The following is a 27,409-nucleotide window of genomic DNA, read 5'->3' as shown; positions in this document are numbered from 1 at the left end:
TAGAGCATTTGGATGTTCAGAGGATCAGTGGCGGTTATGTTGTGGCCATCTCAAAGTGTCTGTGCCCTGACAGAACTGCACCGCGCTGGATCCATTGTGGAATTCAGACTGCCTTGAATAGTTTAGTGTTAGGCTGGTTTGGTGCATGATTTAGAAAACTATCCTTAAAAGTACTACTTTTACATCATGTATGCCTCAGTCCGATACAAAAATAGTGAAGGAAAATAAAAGAGACACTCGTTATTGTGTGAATCAAGTTTCATTCCAAAATACTTTTTTCCTGCATCATTTGAAAAAACAACAGAGCAACTATTTCTTAAGCATTAGATGTGTATTAAAATCCTTTAGCTCTCAAATCCAGATCAGCATTGCATTGTTACAGAAAGGTGCTTAATTTCACTATAATCTAGCTCTTAGTGATGCAAGAAACATAAGAACATAAGTAGTCATTCAAGGTTTACCAAAGGTTAAACAATTCAGATCAGTTTTCTATGCGCTGAGTAACCATAAAAGGAAAACCTCAACAAAGTGCTTAAAACCATAATGATGAAATTCTTTCTCTTAGTGAAACAGTATATTTTTGTGTTAGACTTTTTGCTAGGTATATAAACTCTATAATGAATGACCTCTGACACAACCTCATTATAAACTAAACACATTGAGCTACAGGATTTATTGCATGGCTTTTAAATGGGATTCTATTTGATAATTGAGGTGTAATATAACTCAGGATAAAAATAATTGAAGGCATACAACTGGGGATGACACATTGCTTTTCTAGCTACAAACAGCCCCACTTAATCTATTTTCATCAATACATCACAACTCCTTATTATTACAAAAAGGTTCCAATGATAAAGAACTTAATTCTTACTAAACTTACATTTTTCTTTCCCCTGGTGCAAAGTCATTATTATTTTCTGCCTTTAAACATTCATTAGTCTTAGAGTTTTCCAGCACAGGAAACAGGCCAATTGCTTATCCACTAATAGGCGGCCCTCCTCCTTCTTTTTATCTCCTTCTTGATGGAGGACTCTTCAGGGTTTTTAATCCACAAGCAATCCTTTACCTTGGTCCCGATCCTCCTGACCCCCTTTGTAGCCTCAATCCCTGACCTCTTTTGGATTCACATTCTGTCTTTCCTCCCCTTCATCACTGCTCCAATTTTCCTCCCTGCTTTCCTTTTTATCTCCTTCAGCCCTCCACTTAAAAAACTACAAGTTTTCATGTAACCTCACTCTTTCAGATCACTCTAGAAACGTCTCCTCAGTCGTCCTCTGTGTTGTGTCCGTTGACTAGACCGGACTCCCAGCGCTGCACCAGAGAAGTCTTCTGTCTGGGGGTCAGGGAACCCTGGAGGACCTGGGTAAAAAGATGTGAAAGCAGGAGTTATTAGTGAATGCAAAGTTAAGGAGATAAAATGCTGCATATAAAAGAGGGAGAAGAGAAAGAATTAAAGAGTAGAAACATCAGATGTGTTGTAGCAGGAGAAAGGAGCCAACACAGGGGAAATGGAGCAAAAAAGATAAAAAGAAATGGGTGAGTATATTTCCTCTAGAGGACATCTCTTTGGATGAGCATCATTAGCTCTGCATGTCAGAGGGAGGTTAATGCAACTGTGATCCAAGGCCGTGTTTGCTAAGAGTCAGTCAACAACTGAGGCCATTTCCCCTGCAATCCCCCGCTTATTCCTGAACTTTAATCAGAAACCAGGTCTGTGCAGAGAGCAGATAACCAACCAGCAGAGAGAGAGGAGAAGAGAGAGGCATGAGGGGGAGAGAGGAAACAGAGCAAAACGTTGCTAATGTCACCGTCAAACTAAGTGTGCAGCTAAAACCAGCATATCAATGCCAAACTGAATTGAAGGAGAAGCACTCGACTCTAATCAGAGATAGCACAGTTTCAAAGAGATGCAAGACCCACAAGGCAGGTACCGAAAATCAGTGGGATTGTCAATTTACTTTCTACTTTCTCCGGTATTGACTGCGCACACACACACACACACACACACACACACACACACACACACACACACACACACACACACACACACACACACACACACACACACACACACACACACACACTCCTTCTCTCGCTCCCTGTCTGTCCCAAGGGTGTTTGCCTTCTTCCCTTATCTATAAAGATAAGCTCCTCCTTACTGTGTGTTCAGTATGTTATCAGATGTTTGTGGCCCATATTTGCTGCTGACGTCTTCCCAAACGCCTTTCTTCATTAAACCTTTTACAATCCAGTTCAGTTTTAAGCATACGTTCATATCCTCAGCAACTCCCTGAAGCACCCAAAGCAACTGCAACTCATGAACTCTCAGTTAAAGAAGAAGGAACGCGATATCCTTTTAACTGCATTCGAGGAAGACCTAGGAAGATGTTTTGCCTACGTTTGCATGTCCAGTACCGGATAGGTAGGGTTGGCATTTCGAATGTACTGTATATAGAAAATAATACCTAATGAGGCCTGGTATTATTTCTACATGGTCCAATCATGTCATACCAAGCAAGCAGTAGTATTAAGGCAATGTTAATTTTTAAACTTTATTGCAATAGAAATGAGCGGCTAAGGTGACTCACCTCTGGCCGGTTAATCTTCTCCTCTTCAGACTGGGGCGGGGGCCACATGCCTAACCTGCCAACTGACTGGCGTGCTGCAAGAGAGAGAAAGAATATTAAGTGGGTGAGGGCAGCAAAAGCAAGGCACCAAAGAGGCAAAAGTGTTCCTGTCTGTGCTAAACAATAAAACCTCTTTGAATCAAATTAAGAGTAAACGTGGTGTGGCAGCACGGTGAAATGAAAGGAGAGGAACACAAAGGGAATTTAGAGAAAGACCTTTGTTTGAAGGTCATGAAAGAATATGAAAATAATGAATTGTCTATATAACAATTCATGATTGTTCATCTCCCAACACTGAGTCATGGTCATTCAGGGCCTGTAGCACACCCTGATGGGTTTGTCACGCAGTTGTTGCACCAACGATGACGGGCCACACTTTCATTCAAATGCAGCCTAAAAGAAAACACGAATGGCAACCATCCCTGCCAACAAAACACAAACATACTGTCCAGCAGTCTGTTGTCTGAAGTTTCTCACAGCCCCGTGAAACAACCATCATGTTCCAAATGAGTTATTTGGCTTAACTTAAAACTGGGCGTTGTTTAACACTATTATATATAATTATACAAAAGCTCATATTGTTATTAAATGATTAATACAGCTTGCTCAAGTTAGCATTCTAGTACACTTAGAGCAGAAGCTATTCATTCATTACTTTCAACCATTTACCATTTGACCTCTCTACTTACTGGTTCTGGTGTTACACGTGACTATGTTGCCTTATTTGTTTAATCTAATAATATATACATATATATGAATACATACAGCAGAAGTATCCCCTTTCGGTACAAGTAACCCTGTTAGGGAATCACTGTAACACATACAAACAATGGCAGCAAAGTTGAAATTGCAAGTGGAAACTTGTCTTCTCAGCACGCTGAATTGGCAGCACTTTATTTCAAATGTGCTTTTGTTGTCCCTACACTGACTCTATATAACCATAATAACTAAGAAAAAGCAAGTTCTATGCACTTTTTATCCTGAAATTGGACTTTTTCAAAGTGCTCCTCTCTAGCTGACACAATAAAGTGTCGAGATATGACTCAGGACTTTTCTTCACCGCAGCTTTCGCAATTAATTTGACAGACTAGATGCTTTATTGTGGAGTAACAGAATCGTATTTTCTTGTCCGGCAGCTTATGGTCTCCAGTGCAAAATTATTGCTCATAACGGCTAACAATGATTTGGAAAGCTGTTTTGAGGTTTTCCACTGACCATGAGAAAAATGAAATAACGTGCTTGCGGAGCTAGTTCAGGGGGTTTTCATCACCTCAGCACAGATATAAAAGAAAATACCCTCATACCCACACATACCTACACACATATTGTTTGAGTGGGCTTATGGGCAGAATCAATCATCCCATACACACACCACACTAACCTGCCGTGGGTCTCGTTCCCCGTCTGGATGATGAGACGGGTAATTCAGGAACAGCCAGTCCGTTCAGTGAAGAAGAAGATAACGTGGGAGTCTTTCCTTCTGCGATGACTGGCCCCCCACCTCCCCCCGCTCCCTTTGGGCCCTCTGTGCCACCATACAGGCTGATCCTCTGCTTGTGAAGCTCCTTCTCCCTCTCCTGAGCCTCCCGGATATCCTTCTCTACTTTAACCAAATTTGTTGAGGAGCGCAGCTTGAAAAAGGGGTTCTCCTTGGGTGCCCCCTCGTCTTCTACCTCCTCCTTTTTGTGTTCTCTCACTTTAATCCCATCATGGCCTCCTGTTCTGGATGATGTGAAGTTAGATCTTCCAGAGTCTACGACAGTGACGGGCTGTGCCTCTGGCTTGGCGTGGTAGAGCTTCAGCGCTGGGACACTCAGATTGTTCTCCAGGATAATAACCTGACAGCCTTTCCCCTCAGAATAGCCCGCTCCTCGCGGAGTGCCCCCCCCTTTTGCTAGGTTTTGACTTTGTGTGTGAATCCTCTCCACATGTGAGCCTCTTATGGTGGACGCCTGTGATGAGTTGTCCTCCTGGTCCTCCAGGGTTGAAATGTCACTGACAGAGGACCAGGACATGGCCTGACTCCTGGCTGACAGACTTAGAGTTGAGTCATCCGGCTTCTGAAAGGCCTCAAAAAGTTGTTTTCTGTCTTTGAGCTGGCGTACCGTGCCTTTGTCATAGAAACCTGGAACTGTTCCAAGCTTCACCAGATCCTGCTCCCTCTGGGTCTCCTCATGGATCTCTTGCTGCATCTTCTTGCCTGCAAACTGCCTGTCTTTGCCTTGACACCTCTCAGAGTTTAGAGTGATGGACTGGCAGAGAACAGTTTTCCTCAGAGGGATCTCTACATACTCTGGTGCTGTAGGTGGATTGGGTAACCCTCTGGACCTTCTCAGGCTGTGTTCACGCTCTATAGCCCGTCGGATCTCCCTCTCAATGGGAGTCTCTTTCGGTGCCGCTGCTGGAGAGATGGTGGTGTTGCCCTCCAAAGTGCTGCATGGGGAGAAGTCAGCTGAAACCCCACTGTCACTCTGGCTGTCATCATATGAGTCACTCTCCATCCTGGTGTGTTTAGAATACACAAAGCTGTGTTTTCCTGGCTTAACCTCTTCTGCTCGGTGTGTTTTTGTTAACAGTCCTCCGCCGTGTTGCTGCTCAAGCAACCTGTTCCTTTCAAGTCCTCTTTCTCTCTGCCCTCCCTCTCCACCTGTTTGCTTGCTCTCTCCCTCTGTGCTTTCCCCCGCCCCTCTGTGCCTTTCTCTCACAGCTACCAAACAACCGGGGCCTTGAGAAGCTGCTCCGCCCCATTTACACAGCTCCATGGCAACAGTTGACAAAGGTGAGGAGCTCTGGCCGTGCACCTGTTGTGCCGCTTCCTGGTTTTCTCCCCTGGGGGAAGGAGGTTCACTTGGACTCTGGGACAACAGCTCCTCCTGATGTTCGACAGAGGGAACTGTAGAGGAGGTTGGGTCTTGTTCAAAGGCAGAATATGAGGCTTCGAAAGACTGATGAACAATTGAATTTATTGCGGCGGCGGGAACCCTTGGCATATTATCTGGTTCACTGTTGAAACTATCCTGTAAGACGTTCAGCTGTGAGCCATTTTCCTCAGGTGATGACTCTGTTTCTCTATTTACCGGCTCAGGCAGAAGAGGAGGCCCTTCTGGACTAATCTGTCTATCAGGAGACGGAGGGTTTTCTATTTGGTCTGATATGATCTCAGCATCACTGATCCACGCAGCCACCTCCCCCTCTAGGCTAGAAAAGCTCTCTTTTTCAAAGCAGTCCTCTGTTGATGGAGCACTGATAAAGGCTGGAGGAGGCGGGAAAGCATCCTCACATGGATCAGTAGACTTCTCCGCTTCCTCTTGATCCTGTAATGCTTCTGAAAGTTGGGCAGCTTGTTCTAATTCTGTCACCATCTCTTGTGTCTCCCTGGGGGTGCACACACACATTCTTGTTAATTCCTGGTTTTCTGATTCAGTTGCATCAGCTGTGTCGTTAGGCGAGCATCGAGCTCCAGGCTCCGGGGCGTTTATGTCCTCTTCAGGTTCTGCCCTGTGAGCCTCTTTATCTTGCAGTGGGGAGTCATGGCTTTTGGTTGCACCTGCTACACCTTGCGCCCAGAACTCATTGACCCCCTCCTCTAGTGTGTTGAGAGGACCCTGATCCTGCCAGGCCAATGGCTTTGTTGCCATGGTGACAAGTCTGCTGATGTAAAACCGTTTTGAGCAATCCGAATGTTCGGCCTCCAGCCAGCCACTGCGGGAAAGCAGAGAAACACACAGAGGAAAAGGGGGAATAACATAGTGATTATCCAAGATTACCAACCAACACTATTTTATAACGCATTATTTCATCACAGATTAAATAAATTGCTGAATTTACCAAGTGAATGAATCATCGCACTGTATTTACTGTGACATTTACTGTGGAAAAGAAATGAAATGCCAAGAGCTTTTAATCCGCCTTCATCCTGTGTTACAACACTGCAGCTAGGACAACGAACCTCACGTTTAAAAATAAATGTTGAATATACGAAATAAACAAAGAATAATTTCAAAAATTGCTTTTCATTTTATCTTTGTGGTAACCTAACTAGGACCCTTTATTTTGTTTTTTCTTTTAATTTTTCATCCGTTTGTGTGTAAATCATACTGCATAACAGTTAGTGCAGGATAAGAGCAATTAGTTGATGTGTAGTACCATGGTGTCCTATATTTTAATATCAGAGCTCTGTTGTCGACAAGCAGACTCTTAATAACTGTTTCTCTTTTAGGAAGTTACTCCACTGTGCATCGTATAACGTTTTCTGCTGAACACACCTTTCTTTAATCACACACACACACACACACACACACACACACACACACACACACACACACACACACACACACACACACACACACACACACACACACACACACACACACACACACACACGTCTCTGATGAGGCATTGGGACTGATACAACAGATGCATAGTTAGATAGAGACTTGCGGCACAGCTCACCCTTCATGTACAGAAAACAAGGACTGAACTTGACATGGTTAGACAAATGTGGAACACTATTACAATGATGGCAGAGCATGTAGGCACCAAAGCACAACAAGAACCAGAACAAGTGGGGCCTAATGTGGGTAAATTAGGATGAGGGCAGTGAGTCATGACAGACACTGTTTACAACCAAACAATGGTTGGATGGGGGAACCACTCACCAGATTCACATAACTTTTACTGGGCTGTTTTCTTATATTTGCTATTGTAAATGTGTTTTTGTTTAATGTCCTATAGTCTACAGGAGGAATAAACAACTTATAATAGATTCAGAATTGGTCATTGTTTTAAATCAGTACCCATTATGAAATGTGTCTGGCTCCTGTCACACTGGCTGTTTTTTCAAGGGATGTGAGTGGGAGGGGAGAGTTGGCATTCCCACAAAGTCATCACTGTGTCTGAGACTCAATCATTGACTGTGTTTTGTGATCGGCAGAAAATAACAGGAGAAGACTTTGTTATATTCAGTAACTTGGGTAAAATAAGATAGGCTATACCACATGTTAACACCGGTCATGCAATTCATTAAAGATGCATAATATGTTACTCATTGAATGAGAGTTGAAGGTGAAGTTTCATGAAATGGTGAGGCAAAACTAGTGTTCTGTCACAGGGAGAGGGCCATCGAACACTGAAATCTATTGCAAATCTCTGCTTAAACTGTTTTATTCACAAACCCCTGCTGATTCAGATGAAAATCCTGCTAAAAACAAGCAAGCTTAAATGTTTAATATGATCATCCTGCAATACTACAATCCCCTCATTGATATTAAGGTATGGTAATCCAATTTGATACTCTTGTTGTAAACTCTGGCAAGCCCTAATGAGATATTTGCCTTGCAGTTTGTAGATTAGATTCAATAAACTCAGGGCATTATTTCTAATATGACATGCTGTTCTGTTTTGTGTTCCAAAACGCTCGGAGAAAACTGGCAGAATATAACCTAATGTTCTCCAACTGTCTTTTTGGGTAAGAGAGGTTACTGAAGTTCTTGGATTAAAACTCCATTATGCAACAGACTTATGTTTTGCTCATTATCTGCAAAGGAGCTCACTTTATGAAAAGAACAATTAAATCATGATCATCATTAAAAATACATCTGTGATGGCCTTACAAATAAACGTGCTCTACTTTCTGTGGTCAGCAGTGTCCTAACGAAGTTTAACATATGAGGGCATCTGACAAAAATGCAAATGATTTTCATAGATGCAGCCAACTTCCTCGCTAATTAAAAATATTCTGCTGTCTAATGGTTGCTGACATAGTGATATGCTCAAGTCTCTGACTTAAATATGCATTAGTAACTGTGGCAAAAAGAAACAGCAGGAAAATCCAGTCTCTGCAGGCTTGGCTCTTAGAATTAGAAAGTTGTTTTCAAAGGTAATTTATCCCCTGATTGGCATATAATTGAAGCAGGTGTTCAGTAACTTCAAGTTGAACCAAACAATTAAAATAAAGAAAACTATAATATACACTTGCACATACCTGGTAACAAAATGCTTTGAAGATGCCCTCCAAATGACAGACACTCATTTCTGAGTAAGCCCAGTTGTCTTGTTTCAGGTCACTGTTGTTTAATCACCACAGAATGAATGTTATTGCTAACAGCTCCACCGCCCTGCTGCCTGTCTCTCCTCCCCTGCCCACAGTAACACCTTCAGTACACCAATCGTGCACGCCCACATTTGCATACAATGCTCACGCAGCAAACATCCACTAGCACTGAATGGGCACGTGCATGCACTAACACAGAGGCTAGAGGCTTACCCTATTGTTGTGGATTTTAAAAATGTATAGTACTAATACAATTAGCAAGTATCACAGTAATTATTGCAGCATGCAAGTGAGTGAGGAAGAAGTGATTATATAATTCCAGCATGTAATATTGTCCTCTTATATCCCGGGGGGAAACTGTAATTTATTCTATAGTTTCGTTACTTTAGATTTCCAAATGAATAACATAAAGAGTTTAGTTTAAGATGTATTTCACAGCACACTGATATGTTCATTTACTGTATATTTATTTACTTATTAACAGATTGTACAAGTATTCAGCATTAGTTTTTGAACATGTTTTTTATTATTTTGTAATCATGACAGAACATTTTGAGAAAAATACTGAGATGTCCACATATTTAAAGAAAGAAAACAGATTGTTCTGTCTGCTGCACTACATTTGCTAAATGAAAACACAGGTATGAATAGAAAGTGAGATTCATCATGTCATGCGTTGCATTCAAGAAATTGATTTTGGGTGAAATATCTCCATGCCAAATAAATATGTACTTATTTTATTGATCTATAAGCCCTAATATCAAAATAAATATATGTGGAAATATTCAATCTTAACAAAGCACCAAGCAATTCAGTCATACTTAATTCCTATACTGCGTGACAGAATATCATGAACAAATGTGCCGAAGTCCCTCAGGCCTTTTGTTCCTCAGTTTTCTCCTCAACCTGAGCTTCTGTTGCTGCTGTCGGTTCGCTCTCAGGTTGGTCTGGACAGGACTCCTTAGTTGGATCCATCACAACAGGTGTAGGCAGCCCATAACAGTTCAGCTGATGCCTGAACTCCTCCAACTCCTTCTGCTCCACCTCCCTCCTCCTGCTCAGCAGATACAGGTCCATAGATCTCCTCTTACTTGACTGCACAATCCACCGCATAACGACACAGTCTGGACAGGAAGTATAGAGGAAGTCCCCGGTGAGGTTGAAGCGATTCCCCACATTGAAGGTGAAGGCGCTGCCCTCGACGGTGATGTTGTAGCGTAGGTACTGGCATTGATCACCAAAGCGGTTGATTTGCGTGTAAGAGAAATCGGGAGCTTCACCTGAGTTGGAGAAGAACATAGTGATGCTATCTCTCAGCTTCAGGGCCTCCATGGATGGTGCGTGGTTGAGACTTCCTGCTACTAGAGCCCATCCTCCCTCAAAATGATGTGGATCCAGCTGACCCAAAGGATGGACCAGTCTTTCACAGACCATAGGAGCTGATTGGCTCCCGGACAGCAAGCAGAGGAGAACACTCGCCAACAAAGCAAACATGTTGCAATTATACAGATTCTGTGATGATTTAGAGAACTCTGCTTTCGATCAGTGGCTCTGTTGTTAGCTCTCACCAAGAATGGAGCTGGTTTAGATGGGCTCTCCATTTTTATAGTTCAACTTGGCTCAAGAATGTCCAGTATTGCAACACAGTACAAGTGAATGATCCTGACTGTGTATTTCTGTATTGTGCAATAGAAAGTTCAAAAACTAGTTGTACTGTTTTTTGGTTCTCTCTCACTTTAGGTGTTTACCGGAAATAACACATTGTTTGATGTTATACAGAGTCAAGGACAAAATTAAGTATTTTCTGTTCTTGCCTTGGTAGAAAAAAATATGGGATGAGCTGAGATAAAGCCTTATTATTTATATATTATTTTATAGAGTCTTTGTCACTGGCGTATTATAAATTACATTGATTAGTAGGGATGTGTAGTGAATGACACTGAAAAAAAGAGATAAGACTCCTCCAGTGTTCAACCCTGGCTCTTAAGAAGTACACACAATATGACATTTGAATATGTAAATGTAGTAGTCACTTTCTACATTAACTTTAAAACTATTATTCTAAAGACTAGTTCCAGTAACTCAGAGAAAACACATAATGTTTCCTGTGTTATATGCCATTCTTGTTTTACTTAACGGAAATAATTCATTCATTCTGTACAATGCACTGTATGTAAAGGACGCAAGAGATCTATGGGCTTACATTACATTTGTCCACTTATGTGAGAGATAAAGTGTACAAATATATCAGTGTTATTGCATTATTTATAACGTTTGGGTATCACTGTATACATGTATGTTTCCAGGAAATGCTTTCAGATCTATAGTAGTTAATGCAAATGTGTTACTTATAAGTAATATTGATAGTAGCCTCCGTTCAGGTGTCCCAGTGAGTGATGCAGTGTGACAGAGCACCATGAACAACACCAGAAACCTGAAACTGAAGCAGCTGTGCAGACTTTCAGTAAAAATGTTTTAATCATCATGTATTTGTTATTACTCTTAATCCTTGTGTTGTGTTCGAAAGCTGTTACCGTTCATGGTGTTCACGGGTCAATTTTGACCCATGATTTATCTCAGTCCCAAACACTCAAAGAAGTCAAAGATTAATCTTGATTGAATGAATCTGGGCCAAATTTGACCCAGTCACCCAAAACAATTCTGCCGGGTCTCCCCAGACCCTAACACCAAATTATACACTTTTTTTTTTTAGACCTTAAGATTTGGCTCAAATTGTCAAAATCAGTTTTGTAGTGTTTATATAGCTGTTGTGGAGGATATCAAGCCTTGTTCCGATAAAAAAAACTAAAGCGTAGTTACACTGAACAAAAATATAAATGCAACACTTTTGTTTTTGCTCCCATTTTTCATGAGATGAACTCAAAGATCTAAAACATTTTCTACATACACAAAATAACAATTTCTCTCAAATATTGTTCACAAATCTGAAAAAATCTGTGATAGTGAGCACTTCTCCTTTGCCGAGATAATCCATCCCACCTCACAGGTGTGGCATATCAAGATGCTGATTAGACAGCATGATTATTGCACAGGTGTGCCTTAGGCTGGCCACAATAAAAGGCCACTCTGAAACGTGCAGTTTTGCTTTATTTGGGGGGTCTGGGGGGGTCCGAAAACCCTAGGGTTAAACCCTAACCCTAACCCTAACCCTAACATGTCTTCCATTGAGCATGTTAGGGATGCTCTGGATCGGCGTATACGACAGCGTGTTCTAGTTCCTGCCAATATCCAGCAATTTCGCACAGCCATTGAAGAGGAGTGGACCAACATTCCACAATCAACAACCTGATCAACTCTATGCGAAGGAGATGTGTTGCACTGCGTGATGCAAATGGTGGTCACACCAGATACTGACTGGTTTTCGGACCCCCCCAGACCCTGAGGCTCAAAAGGAAAGTATTGCATAAGGTCAAAAGTGCCCAAATGCAAAACTCCAACATTCCTGTTATGAAAAATGTATTGATTTTCAGTTAAAAGAACATTCTTGAACAAAATGTCTCTCAGGCCTTTTGTCCCTGCTTGATAACTTGTGTTTTGTTTCATACAAAGTTCATTGTTAGGATCTGTCAGGTTTTTATTTGAACTGCATGCAATAAAAACTCTCATGAATTAATGAAGTGCAATTTCTACAGCTAGAATATGACTTTATAAATATGCAAACCATTCAACCACAAAGGCTGATAAGAGAGGCATTGTTCTAATCTTATCATTGGAGGTGTGTGAAACTTCTCCGATCAATGACTGAGGTTCATTCTTATATTTCAAAAATATATTTCAAAATGTGATACTGAGGTGGGAAAGATTCTTCTTCATTAAAAAACAATCAAGGGTCGAGTTGGTTTTATAGTACAACTTGCAAGAGACTACAGTTTTGCAAAAAAACGTAGTTATCCATTAGCTGTAATCCCCGTTATTGTGCAATGAAAGAACGTTCAATTTTTTCGGGGAAATATCAATGTTTGCATTGGAATAACTCCATTAACCTCTGAATGTGCAATAATCTCTTGCCTATGTGTTAGAGAAATACAGTAGAGAGCATAAATAAGTATTGTGTTATTTCCTTATGAGCGGGATTAGGGCTACAACTAACAATTATTAACATTATAGATTCTCTTTTTAACTAAGAACACAGCCTCTTCAGGAATCAAACACAATACAATATTCAAGTTTCTAAACATTTATGAAGTTCCAGGATCAATTTTATTTGAATTGTGAATGCATTCAATAATTTCATGAATAAATAAAGTGCAATTCTACAGCTGGATGTGTGTATGATTTTTTTTAAATATAAATATGCAAACCATTCAATCACCAAGGCTGATAATAGAGGCCTTGTCCTGATCTAATACTGGGAGATTTGTGCAACTCAGATCGAGCCTCATTGTCATATTTGAAAATACATTTAAAAATGTGATTATGAGGTGTGGAAAAGATACTTCTCAATTAAAAAACACAACCAAAGGACATTGAAATATTTTAGTTGTATTGACACGTTATTGACCCAATATCGTCAATGATCATGAGGCAAAGTATCTCAGGCTGTTGTTTCCCATCAGTCTTCAGAAGCTGCTGAATGACGATCGCTCTGCTCTGGACAAAGTTCTTTGGTAGGATCCATCATAACAGGTGGAAGCAACTTCAGACACTCCACCTGAGCTCTGAACTCCTCCACCTTCTCCTGCTCCACCTCTCTCCTCCTGCTGAACAGGTACAAACGCAGGGTTTTCTGCGACTCGTTGTCAAAGCGCATCACCAGACAGTCTGGACAGGAAGTGTGGAGGAACCTCACAGTGTGGTTGCTCTGATCGTAGGTGAAGCTGCTTTCTCCTAGTGTGATGTTGGAGTGCATATATCGACAGCTGTCACCAAAACCAAAGATGCGAGTCAAGGACATCTTGGAGCTTTCGCTGGCATTGGCAAAGTTAAGGGAGGCACTGTCTCTGCTTTTGAATCTCTCGACATGTAATAGGTCGCACATACCGCCGATAACTAAAACCCGTCTTCCCTCCAAATGACGAGCATCCAGCTGATCCAAAGGCCGGAGCAAGTCTTCACAACCCAGAGGAGCTGCATAGCTCACAGACATCAGACACAGGAGGGTGATGACATTCACAGCAAACATGGCTTTATGTTATGAAATACTGTCTGCTGTCTTTTCTTTTGTCCGCATGCAACACTGAATAACTCAGATTAGGATGCTGATAATGCCAGGCTGATTTTATAGTGAGACCTCCAGTTTCATAATACTGCCAATGCCAAAGAGCAGAGTCCTCTTTTCCTCTGGTTGTGAAATGAGGGAATTTTTGGAGTGCTGGGACTATTAAATATTTACACTGGTTGAATCACTTTTACTGAAACTGTGGTGTTTTCGTTGTATAACTTTTGGAGTCTAATTGATTGGCAATTGTGCAAGTTCTACATTTTTTTATTCAGATTTTCCAAATGTTGTGTTGTCATGTACTAAAATAATTCTATAAAATGCAATTCCACATTATTTCACAGACTTTAACGTTGTGGTCTTGGAATGAAATAATATATTTATTTTCTCATGGTATTTTAGTAATTAATAAAAATCCAGACACACATCCAGCACCAGACACTTTAACTACGCTGCTATGGACAATCATTTTCACTACTGTACATATTTTATTATTATATTATTATTTTGTCATATATTCATCTTCATCCATTTATTAGTGACTGTTATTAATTTGATATATTGTCTGTTTTGACTTTATATTTGTATGTTTTATTGATGCTTCTTAATGTGGGTATTAGTATACATTATGTGTCTTTGTTTAATTATGTATGTATATAAGTCGGTGTATAGGAGTGCATGTATTTATCTACATATTCTTTAGATATTTTAATTTGTATCCGTTCGGATCGTGAGAAACAGCCCTTCAATCTCCATGTCTGTATTTTACAAATATGGTAATTTACAATAAAGGTGGCTTTAAGTCGCCAATTGATTGTAAACTTTGCATATCTGGGAGTCAACATGTATTATCAAGGTTGCGAAAGTATTGAGCTAACTTTGCATGTAAGAATATAATCATAAACTGTGCCTAAATATTAAAAAAAATATATATATATATATTTACTTTACTATTTTGTCTCTCTGCCAGTTTGAGTTGTTGTTTTTGGTTATCTATACAGTATACAACATTTTCTTGGAATTAAACAGTGTTTGCATTAGAAATCAGATCAAGATTCCACAACCTTTTCCTTTGCCCACATTCATTAAAAGAGACAAGGACAACATGAAGTATTTTCTGCTCTTCCATGTGTGGAAGAAAAATGTGTGATGAGCTGAGAAGAGAAGCCTTTGGAATGAGCTTTATTAAAGTTATCTGCAAGACATGGTTAAGAAAACGTATTATAAAAAGTAGACTAGTATGAATGTGTAGATACTTGAATGGTATGTGGTGAATATGACAGAGACAATAAGAGACCTCCAATCTGCAACACTGATCCTAATAATTAGATTTTACATCTTATGTAAAATTACTGACCTGTTTCTATATTTATTTTCAAACCTTAGTCAAGAGACTGATTCCAGTTACTTAGAGGGAATGTTTGGTTTTATTTGTGAGACATGACAACATAAAGATTGTTATTTAAGGATTGATGCACCATGTGAATATTGAGCTAACTTTGCATGTAGGAATATAATAATAAACTGCATAAATATTCAAAATATATTTGTCTTTCTTATTTACTTGACTATTTTGGCTCTCAGCCAATTTGAGTTGTTGTTTTTGGTTATCTATCTACAGTATACGACATTTTCTTGGAATAAAACAGTGTTTGCATTAGAAACCAGATCAACATTCCACCACCTTGTCCTTTGCCCACAGTAATTGAAAGAGACAAGAGCAACATGAAGTATTTTCTGCTCTTCCCTGTGTGGAAGAAAAATGTGTGATGAGCTGAGAAGCCTTTGGAGTGAGCTTTATTAAAGATATCTGCATATTATTATACAAAGGTTAAGAAAATGTGTTTTAAAAAGTAGACTAGTATGAATGTCTATATACTTAAATGGTATTAGGTGAATATGACAGAGAAATAAAAAACAAGACCTCCAATCTGCAACACTGGCTCCTAAAGATTACAGAATATTTAACATCTAAATATGTAAATGTATTGACTTGTTTCTATATTTATTTTCAAACTTTAGTCAAGAGACTGATTCCAGTTACTTAGAGGAAATGTTTTATTTGTGAGACATGACAACAACACAAAGATTGTTATTGCAGAATTGATGCACCATGCGAAAAGGAAGGGATGTATCAAAGGGGGAATGCATCATTTTTTGAAACAGGATTTGCAAAACGATTTAAAACAGGTTGACAGACTCTTCTGAAGTGTAGGACCTAAAAAAGCAATTTAATACAGATGAGTAAAAAGGTGAAGAAATAGGTGTGATTTATTCCAACAAATAACCTCTCACTGCTAATTTGTACATATAATTGATCCAAACATTAATTATCTTGTTAATGTTTTCAGTCCTTCTGTCCCTCATGTTTCTCAAAACGAGAAAGTTTGAGCTCCTGGACAAAGTTTGAGCTCCTGGACAAAGCTCTTTGTGAGCATCCATCACAACAGGTGGAGGCATGTTCAGACACTCCACCTGAGCTCTGAACTCCTCCATCTCCTCCTGCTCCACCTCCCTCCTCCTGCTGAACAGGTACAAATGCTGCCTCTTGCCAGACTCCACATCCATGCGCATCAGCAGGCAGTCTTGACAGGACGAATGGACGAAGTTTGCGGTGAGGTTGCTTTTATCAGTCCCATCGTACGTGAAGCTGCTGCCTTCCAGGGAGATGTTGTAGGAATGATACAGACACTTATTATCTAACCGAATGCTGCGAGAGTAGGAAATGTTAGTGTCACTGGTGCTGCTGGAGAAGTTCACAGCGGCACTGTCTCTTTGTTTGAATCGATCCAAGTACGGGAGATGACTCAGACTGCCTGCAACTAAAGCCCATCTTCCCTCCAACGGACGAGGATCCAGCTGGTGCAAAGGCCGGAGCAAGTGTTCACAACCCAGAGGAGCTGAATGGCTCACAGACACCAGGCAGAGCAGAGCCATGGCTCCCACAGCAAGAAACATATTGTGTCCCTTGAAGTCCCTGAGATACCTCAGCCAGTCACAATGTTGTTTGGTACAAAGAATTTGGCTAATGAAAAGGTCTTGCTGGTTTTAAAGTTATTTCAGACACCTCAGTTTTCACAATACAGAAAATACCAGAGAGCAGAGTCTCCTTTCCCCTGTGGATTCTGTGATTGTGAAATGAGGGTAACTACACGATCAAAGCTTTTGAATTGTAGTGGCAAATCAAAGAAATCCAGTTGCACAATGATGAGAGTAGACTCCCCCTATTTTCTTAGTAAAAAACTATTATTTCAACACTGTGATAATTTACATATGGTATTTCTTACTCATCTTACTGTACATGTTAGATTTTAGAGATTTCAATGAAACTCAGATATTTTTTAAATCAGTCAATAGAACTGTTTGAGTCATATTGGCTCACATAATGAGCTCCATAATATGCATTGTTTTTTTGGTGGAATCATTAAACTAAACTTAATTTACTGAGGATATTTGGACCTCCCTTACCTACCTGCTGTATGGTTGTAAACTAAATATTGAAAATGCATCAGATCCCCGGTCCGCAATACTGGAAATTGTTTCTGTAATGTTTGCTAATTCACGTTAGTTGTCCTTGCTGTTGAAAGAACAAAGGGACATGTCTGCTTCTGCTAACTCAACAGCATAAATGCTGTTAGCACCTAGCAACAAACACAATTGAATACTTTTGATTCATAATGTGAAATATTCTTTCACACACTGAGAGTAAATAAGCCCATGACTTATTCATGGTGTAAATAAAAATGTTGTAGGGTGTTTTTGACAATTGAGCTTGATCAAAAAAAATTGTTAAAAGTCTTAAACAATGAAATGTAAACATTTAATCATTTCATTTAGTAAAACAAGACCCAAACACATCAAGAGAGATACAAAAAAAAGATTTGTTCCTTTTCCCTCTCTACCAATATATTCTGGACAAGTGAAGATAAGTCAAGTGTGAAAATGTATCTTTGGTGTGACAAAGGATGCCAAATACACGGTTCATAATGGATCAAAAGTCAAAAGGGTTGGGAACTACTGTTTTGTCAATGTGTTGTGTTTATATATGCACCTCACAAAGACTGTATATGATGATGATGATGATGATGATGATGATACAGGATGTTAAGCTAGCCCTTTCAAGACGGTTTGAAAAAGTACACTCAACTCAAAACAACTCACACTTTTAAAATCCTTTATTTTTCTCTGATGGACTGAGACTGAAATGCATCAACATGTATTCACACTGTGAAAAGACAACATTAACCAAAGTCTCTAGCCTTTAGTCCCTCTGCTGTTTCTTCAGCATTGGCAGCTGGTTTGCTGGCAGTCTTCTCTGGACAAACCTCCTTGGTTGGAGCTATTATGAAAGGTGGAGGCAAGTGCAGACACTCCACCTGAGCTCTGAAGTCATCCATCTCTTTCTGGTCCACCTCCCTTCTCTTGCTCAACAGGTACATGTCTACTGACTTACTCGGTGCTGATTTCAACCTCAACAGCACACAGTCTGGACAGGTCGATTGGTAGAAGTTCCAAGTAAAGTTATAGGGCGCTGCCTTAATTGTAAACAAATGTTCTCCGATTGGGATGTGGGAATCCACCTGGCATAGGTCACCAACACGGTTGCCTTCCGTATTTGTGAAATTGTGGAGGTCAGTCGGTACGCTCTTTCTTCTTTTTAGGTCGTCTGCGGCTGCACTGTCATTCAGACTTCCTGCAACTAAAGTCCATTTTCCATCCACATCTTCGTTATACAGCCCAACCAAAGGCCGGAGCACGTCTTCACAGACCAGAGGAGCTGAATGGCTCACAGCCACCAAACAGAGAACAAATGCAAAAATAGCAAACATGTCCGTCTGATGCCTTGCTGTATGGTTATTTATTTAAGGTATCAGTTGCACCGTGGTGTGTAACTGAAACTGAGTCTGTTAAAGACGCGTTTCTAGTGTTATGGTCACTACCTGTTGACTTAGTGACTGTGAAATGAATAAAAAAGTTACTGTTTGTTCTCTCTTATCTGTAGTTGTGGGTTCATGGTCAGTCATATAATCTAAACTCAATTTAGTGCAGGTAAGGTAAGGGATTTTCAAAACCTTCTTTAAAGTTTGTTTGGCATTCTGCAAGTTCTTGGTTGGTAAATTCTGGAAATGAGTTGCAGCCTACAACATATAACTATTTCAAAGTGAATGAGATCTATCAGGTACAATTTGCCTTGAGATATTGAAGGACTTTACTAGAGCTGTGGCTGGAACAACACTACAATGTGTGCTTCAATCATATCACATCTTTACATGTATTATTTATACTTTTTTACTGTGGCTTGTCAAAATGTCAGCTTGTTTTGAAATAAAATAATGTTAAGAGAATGTATTACTGGTCAGCTAAACAAGAAGCCTGGAACAGGATGCTGCTTGCTCTATTATCTGCTTTGTTGTGAATCCTCACAAGCGTTAGTGTGTGAGCCTTGACAATATTTGTAACTGCACTGATTCAATTGCAAATATATAAGGAAATTACATTTTTGGTTAGAGAGATTAACCTAATCCGCTCAGGGACACTAACAGAATTGATTTTTAATTACTTTTTTAATTTGTTTACATCTGAGGCGGTTGCATCAAATATATTTATTGTTGTTATTATATCAAACAATATTAAAGGAAACTCATAGGATGGAGTAGCCTATAGGAAAACAAGTTTCCCTTTGTGAGTAATCTATCAGATTTAGCTGAGGATAAGACAATAGACATATTTTTCATTTAAAAAAATGATGTAAAAACAATAGCCAGTTTGTTATTGATGCAGGCTTCACAGGCATCTCAAGTTCTCTGTTGTACTTAAAGTAACATCTGAGTGCAGTAGAATCTCAGCACACATTTGACTAAAAGCAATCACACACACTGAATATTTTCATTTTATATACACTTTTGAACATATATCACATCCCAAAGCCTTTTGAAGAGGCTGCGGCACGGAGTTCCTTGATCAACACAAGCTAATGCACCCCCTATAACTCAACTCACTGGCACAGCGGTTTAAACTAAAACCATCCAGTTTCATGGGGAAAATGCACCAGAAAGTTCCAGTTGTGCAATACCTGACATTGTTTTTCCCAACGCTTGTTATCCTTTGCTGTTAAAAGAGCAAAGGACAATGTCCGCTAACTCAACAGCCAAAACACAATCGGACACTTAAGATTCATTGTTTTTATACTTAAAATTAGACTCTAATTGCGTGCAATCTGAAAATACCACCAACCAAATGTTAGAAATTATATTATGAAGATTTTATATTTATGAAGAAAAGTGATTTCTAAGGCATGAATAAAACATTTAACACACTGAACTGCTGATTTGTTTCCTTCTCTTTCCTCCAAAACCCAGGCTTTGGCTCTTGAGATGGCTGTGTGTTAGCCATGGACCGACCACAAGGGCCCCCAGGCAGTTTGGAGCTTCATGTACTCGCATGAGTGGAGGACCTTTTAAAAAGAAAACTCAGTGCAGTGAACACCAGGTCATCACCTCATGAGTTCAGTCCGTGTGATCCTGCTCTTTCAGACCCTGTCAGTTCTAGTTTATTTTCCGACATTTACCACAACTAAAGCTGCATGTGTAGAGAAATGTCTGAGGCAGGCTGCAGACTCCCATTTTGTTAAATTTGCAAGAGTTTTATATTATATTATTGTATAAACCAGTTGTTCCTGGTTTAGGAATCAGAAAAATAAAAGATTAATGGTTAAACATAATCTAGTGTTTTGGTCTTTGCACGAGCAATGTTATTTATTCAGAAAAAATGCCACTGTTCGGAGTCCAGAAAGGCTGTAAAAACATCAAGTACACCAAGCAATGTATCACAAATGTCAGTTTAATCGTTAAACCATTCAGCAAATCATTTCAAAGCTGACAGCTCAGACACTCTCAAATCCACGTGTTTCTGTCTACAGTTTATACATCATGCACAGAGCTTTCTCAGGAGCCTTGGAGCCTCTCTTTGAAAAGCACATCTGGTGAAAATACAAAATTCATACTTCCAGGCAACTCTCTTTTAAAACTGAAACGTGCCACACAATATTCAGTGGTGCACGCCGTTAAGGAATTAGACCATTTCATACTATTAGTCTGTATATTGTCAAAACCTGTATAAATAAAATGTTCAGGCCCTATGCTTGGATTAAAATTATCTTTACTAAAAGACCAAAATCAATAATAATTCAGCTTTAAAGGCATTAAATTAAATGAATGTCCTCTCTGAACCTCTCTGGATCTTTGGACAAATCTCATATTTAAATGAAAAAAAACAATGAATTAGACATGCTAATACAACCGTTTAAAAATAATCCATATGTATTCTGTTTTTGCTGACCTGCTTCCAACACTTTCTTTTTCATATGTAGAGGTTTTATGATCCTATGTAGATTGGCTGGCTCATCTGCAAACTAGGGAAAAAATCAATCAAACTCAGTGTAAAAAAAAGAGGAAAAAAAGCTCACATTTTGGTCCACAGTGTCTGAGAAGATAATTCAAAAGTTCTGGGTAGAGAGCTGCTAAAGGCACTTTAAACACTGACTAGTCCAGCTCATACCTCTCCCCCGTGTTTACATCAGAGAGGGCTCACTTCCTCTTGGAGCATCAAATTCAAGAGTGGGATTCAAGATGAATAAAAGGAATGAGGGCAGAAAACAGAGGAAGGTAAGGGGAAATGGCTTGTGGACTAATTTGAAAAGAAATCAATTAAACAAAGAGACAAGGGAAGGAGTGTGTTATGAATTAAAGGAGCAGAAAGACAGACTGATTATGGAGGGAGGGGATCCACAGGAAGAGCTCTTCACATGACCGAGCAGCACTGGCAGCTTTTGTGTTTGGGTGCTCTGGTCTCCTCGCCCTGGCCAGCCCTGGGGGGGTTCTGTGTCTCTGTGCTGACAGCTGCTGCTGCTGCTGCTGCTACTGCTGCTGCTGGCTCTATGCGGGGGTCAGGGGCTTTGGCCTGCGATAGAAGAGGTTCCTGCTCCCCCGGCGGTGCCTCCGTTCTCAGGTTCTCCCGAGAACCAGCCAGGGGAACCTCCTGGAACTGGCCGAGGAGCGTGGCAGGGACTTGAGCTTTAATTTCGGCCTCAACTTCCTCAGCTGACATTGCAGCTTCACCCTCAGTGGTGAAGGTGAGGGTGGGGGGTTGACCCTCAGAGTAGACGGGCACTGAAGCCACTGTGGAGCCCTCTAGAGCGCTGGCTGGGGACTGCAGCTGCACTGAGATCAGGTCTTCTTGGTCCTGTCCTTCTGCTTTTGTCTCTCCATTTTGGTTTCCCTGCACTTCTCCTTCACCAGTTGCTAGGTTTGCCTCTGTAGTTGCCTCACTCTTCTCTGGTTGTGTGACAGTTTCTGTTTCCCTGCATTCTTCTTCATTTGGCAGAGGAGTCTGAATGCTCTCCTGCTGAGCGTCCTGGGATGTTAGATCCTCAGGTACATCTTCCCCTTCATCTGTGATGATCACACGTTCTGCTCTCATCACCAGAATCCCTTCTTCCTCCTCTTCCTCGTCATTGTTGTTGACATTTATCCCCTGTCCGGGCTCTCCCTCAGAAACACCCAGGCTCGACCCAGGCTGAAATGTCACGCTGATCTCGCCATCAGAGGCTCCATTAGTGGTGGACTGAGTGATGTGTTCCAAGTTTCCTCCCCCATTGGTTATGATAGCTACCGGTTCATCGGGCAGTGTGCTTAGGTTTTCCTTTACTTCTTCATCTAAAAAAAGAAAGAAACATCAAATAAATATCACAGTGAGTACAAGGGGTGATAACAGTGCCTTTTGTTTATTAGAAAAGTGAATGCTGTTCATGAATGTAGATGATGTGAATTGGCAATCAATAAGCCACAAAGTCATTAACACTGATTATCAGCCTTAATTGTTCTTCATGTTGACTCACTTTGACTTGATTGAAATGTATGTTGAAACTGTGTATCAGTGCCTAATACAGCTAATTCATGTCGTGTGATGTGTTTAACAGCAGGTGCTGCTTTCTTAGTCTTAATGCATTACAAAGAAAAGGCATTTACCTCCTATGGTGAACCCTAATCATAAAAATTGGAGAATGTAATAAAAGGGTACTTCTAACACTGTTAGAAGCAAGTGTATACTAATGAAAAAAGCCTTCCATTTGTTAAAGAGCAGAATGTAACAGCCCCTTTTAAATGGTTATTTATTACTATAAAAGACAAGCTACAAAACAAGAAATTGAAAAAAGAGGTATTTAGATTAGCGTCAAGAATACATACAAGACATATTATACAAAAGTTGAAAATAAGCAACAGATCAACTAGGAGCAAAGTAAAGAGAACGCTTAAGGAAATATAGATTCAGCAGTGTCAAGCGAGAGCACAGATGATTTAAATACAATTGGATAATTTCCTTTTCAGAACTCTCTAGTTGAGCAGCCCGTCAGCGTATCCGCTGCCCTCTAAAAGTGCAAGTTATGCACTTGACTTCTTATTAGCATAAATATATATGCACAATCTTATACAACATGCGTAAATATTCATAACAGCATGTATGAACTTTTGTGAAGAATAGGTATGAGGGTGCCACTCTTTCCTTTGTAATGCTAATTTCTTAATATCAGTTTATGTATACATTATAAATTACTTCATGGTCTTTAAGGGGTAGGGGAAGGAAGAAGATTAAATGAGAATTAACAAGAGAAAGACCGGAAAGAAAATGAAATGTCAGGTTTAAAGGGATGAGAGACATGTTGACACCAATAAGAATTTAAATGAAACATGTGAAGGATTCCTTTCCTTTGTTTCTGGATCATTCTGCTTTGTACGTGAGCTTTATGAGAATATCGTGATGCATGTCTGTGTGTATTTTATGACACACAAGTCAAAAGCCATGCTCACCCAATCCTGTTGCATTGTTTTCTCCGTTGTGCACCACAGCACCTCGGACCATTTCTTAGATAGGAAAATAATTGCGTTTATTGCAGGTAGCAGTAGTTTTCAGTTAGACATGCAGTACAGAAAGCAGTATTGAACTATAAACGATTTATCAGCCAATTACCCCATTAAGCATTGTTACCTAAATTAATATGCAAACTAAGATACCTTTACTATTATTGTATTTTGAGAGAATGACAATGCGGCTTCTTTGGATAACTTGTCTTGTCATGCAGAACAATAGAAGATGGGATAGGAGTTAAAGCACAAAACTAATTAAATATAATCAATATGTACTGATGAAATTAAGTAAGAGCAGTAATAGAGTGTGTCTGAACAAAGTTCTGACATGTATTGGACAGATTGTTGATAGCCAGCCAGATGGATGCTTCATTCTGCTCTCTGTTATTTACTGAGCTTGTCATATTCAATTGCTTGAAAATGCTAATGTAAACAACTCTAATATTATACAGAATAAAATTAGCATTGATTTATCACTTTCTCTGGTAAAAACTTAATGGAAATGCAACTTCAATAAATGCCCACTGTTATTTGAACATGTCTTGGTACCGAAAGGTGAATCTGAACCCACTTACCTACAGCGGCCTCTGCCACCTTCACTGCCTCCTGTTGGGCAAAACAATGGAGGGATTAAATAAATTGTTTCTTAAATGTTGAAACTGTTTCTGTAGTGTTGCCTAATCCTCTGTATTTCTAAGGGATAGTATAAAGACAACAATACAAGCAAATAGAGGAATACCCACAAGCTTTAAAGAAAATGCAGGAAATATTTGGGAATTAGTCGTCTGAAGCACAGACAGGCTCAGCCCAGTTCATGTTTTGACTCCCTGATGTGAGGGAGGGATTTTCAGCTCAATCACTCCCCCTTCTGACCAGTCAGAATGTCATGACTAAAACAACACACAGTTGATCCCTTTCCACAGTTTCATATACTTAAACTTCATCTGCATAGATAAACAGTTATGATATATGTGTGTAGCTTTGACAGTTTGAAGACAGCTTTTCTTAGGTCCTGAACATATGTTCACATGCTGTTTATTGTGTGAATGTGGAGCGTGTACAGGTGTGAAGTTGCTGTTGAACTGAAATGGAGCACATTGTTATATTACCCCAATAAAGCAACTGTTATTTAATCAAGAGGGAGAGCAAGAGAAGGACACAGCTGTTTGTCCTGTGAAATACAACGTTCATAAACGAGTGCTCTGTTTATTGAATACATCGTTTGATTGTTAAACAGTAGTCTTATGTTGTTGTTATTTAGTCTTTCTAAAGATTTCACCAAGATGCTGCTCTAAAAAGGTCCTGCATATTTTTGATGCAACCTAGTCTAGGTGGTCTTTATTATTATTATTATTGAATTATTAAATCAATTTAAAATGTTCATTCAACACTATTATTAAGAGGCTGATATTTACACTAAAATACATAATACATCAGGATTTATTTAAAAATATCACATAGTTCAATGTAAAATGAGATACTCAGGACCAACATGCTGATGATGAATGATCCTTTGTTTCATAACCACATTTTCCTGCTACTGACCGTTCAGGGTCACCTTTACTCTGTTCATGTCTTCCGTGGATTATATCAGAACTGGAAATGCCAAGATTAAGATAAATGAAAAGATATTGGACTAGAAAAACAACATTTCTTTTTGAGTTGTACTATAAAGACCTTCAGAGAGACAACGTTAACACACTTCTGCTTGACTTGGGTTCAAACAATAATTCCGGAGTGGATAAAGTGCTAAATTGTTTATGTAACAGGTCTGCTAACATTCAAGCTCTGGCTTTTAGAACAAGAGGTGCTACATCAAAGTTACATTAAGAGAGGAAATGAGTTATTTATGGCTAAAGCCACAGACAGAAGTTGTGGGACATTTTCTGTGTAATGGAAGATGATGGAGCAAGCTTGTTCAACACATATTCCAAGACCATTTCTGTCTGCAGAGTGAGTGGGCAAGTAAGTGTGTGTGTGTGTGTGTGTGTGTGTGTGTGTGTGTGTGTGTGTGTGTGTGTGTGTGTGTGTGTGTGTGTGTGTGTGTGTTCCTCACCGTTTGGCCATCCTCCATCTGTTCATTCAGTTTCTCTTCCTCCTCTGCCAACCGCTGACTCTCTGACTGCAACCTGAGAGGGACACACAGTTGTGCAGACACACATACACACAAAACAAACATTAAATCTATAGAAATATGCACTCTTAGTTCATGCTTTGATTTGATTTTTAACCATGATTATAACCGTATTTTATGATCCCAATCTAAAGAACATGACAGTAGACAAAAAGGGATTCCTGAAGCAGTATGTTTTAATTCCCCCAGAGGCCACATGCAGTGTGTGTGAGGAGTCTTTCTGGGAAGCGAGGCAGTACTGTGGACCTTTGCAAGAATAAGATCGGGATCTTAGTGCAGTCTTCAGGAACAGCAATGCAATAAAATAAGTGTAGTCCGGTCTTGCTGGATTCCCCTCTCGCTCTCTGCTTGTGTTCATTTCAAAACTAGCAGAATTAAAACTCAACTTTGCCAAATCATACATTATGTACGACAACAGCAGAAATTACACAAAAAATGGAAATAGAACATGAGTACTCAGGGATCAATTAACCATGAGGTTTACTACACAAATACAATGAAAATGTGTCAGATCTCCCAAGCTATGTGAACTCACAAATGTTTGTTTGTACCTGTCTATGTGCTCTTCAATCTCCTGGGCCTGGGAGCCCCAAAGGGGGGAGCGGGGGCTCTGGGGGTCCGCGGAGGAAGGGGACAAGGGAGGTGCCTCCATCAACCACTGGTCCCTCAGAGACTTCCTCTGGAGGGAGAAGGAGAAATCTGGTTACTGAAGAATTGTGATACAAGTCAGCTGGATATTTTACAGTGGTTGGATAACTTGTGTAGTGATAAACGTACCTTTAAGAAGTGTTTTGTATTAAAAAATAGTGGAATTTAATCAATATTTGTATAGCTAACGTGTGTAAACTATTTATCTTGATTAACAAAAGTAACTGTGACTGACGGTCAAATTAAGTTTATACATATGTAACGAATACACACCTGAAAGATACGCATTACCTTACGGAAATAAGATATAAATCATCAACATTAATTTATCATTAACCAAACCAGAATGCTGACTAAGCAACGAGAGTTAGTTTAGCTTAGTCCAGTGTAGTGTGTCATGTGAGGCAGTCTGCTGGCATAACGGCATACCTGATGCAGTAAATAACTATGAGAATAAGAACATATCCCCTCATTTCTTTTGTACATTGCATTGTCACACACTAATATATGAAAACACTAAATACATAGTCTGAAATTACAAAAAAATCCTAAAATGCAATCTGTTCTATAGATATTAAAATTACAGTCGTGTCACATTACACTTGTCAGTTACAAAGCAAAAAGATGATGAACATGTAAATCCCAATCTACTAATCCCTATAGCGTGAAATACAAGCTGTTTATAAATGAGTGTTTAAGGCAATGATCTCAGATGCAGCCTAAAAGAAAGGAGAGAAAGAAGTAAGATGTATAGCACAGTGAGAATTGAGATGGGGAGGGCAAAGGGAAATGTAGTTATTTGAGGGTGCAAAGGTGAGAAGAAAAAGGGGACAAACTGTGAGC

General features: G+C 39.7%; 2 protein-coding genes across 2 annotated transcripts in view; both read right to left on the bottom strand.

Moving 5' to 3' along the window:
• Window positions 1-251: 251 nt before the first annotated feature.
• Window positions 252-8,757, bottom strand: misp3 (MISP family member 3). The gene is made up of 4 exons (XM_010777053.1): window positions 8,614-8,757; window positions 4,012-6,332; window positions 2,592-2,665; window positions 252-1,362 (listed from the first exon to the last, which is right to left on the bottom strand). The coding sequence occupies exons 2-4, from the start codon at window positions 6,266-6,268 to the stop codon at window positions 1,267-1,269; spliced, it is 2,427 nt and encodes an 808-aa protein (XP_010775355.1). The 5' UTR covers window positions 6,269-6,332; window positions 8,614-8,757; the 3' UTR covers window positions 252-1,266.
• Window positions 8,758-20,685: 11,928 nt separating this feature from the next.
• Window positions 20,686-27,409, bottom strand: part of palm3 (paralemmin 3) — a 31,602-nt gene continuing 24,878 nt past the window's right edge. The window contains exons 4-8 of the mRNA XM_010777052.1: window positions 26,470-26,597; window positions 25,841-25,913; window positions 24,360-24,390; window positions 23,728-23,781; window positions 20,686-22,575 (exon numbers count right to left, since the gene is read on the bottom strand). Of these exons, the coding sequence (XP_010775354.1) occupies window positions 21,662-22,575; window positions 23,728-23,781; window positions 24,360-24,390; window positions 25,841-25,913; window positions 26,470-26,597 (1,200 nt within the window). The 3' untranslated portion in view covers window positions 20,686-21,661. The remainder of the gene's footprint in view (window positions 22,576-23,727; window positions 23,782-24,359; window positions 24,391-25,840; window positions 25,914-26,469; window positions 26,598-27,409) is intronic.

The sequence above is a fragment of the Notothenia coriiceps genome, unplaced genomic scaffold, assembly GCF_000735185.1.
Source record: "Notothenia coriiceps isolate Sejong01 unplaced genomic scaffold, NC01 NC01_scaffold00017713, whole genome shotgun sequence".
NCBI classification, from domain to species: domain Eukaryota; kingdom Metazoa; phylum Chordata; class Actinopteri; order Perciformes; family Nototheniidae; genus Notothenia; species Notothenia coriiceps.
This window is presented reverse-complemented; position numbering and strand designations above follow the sequence as displayed.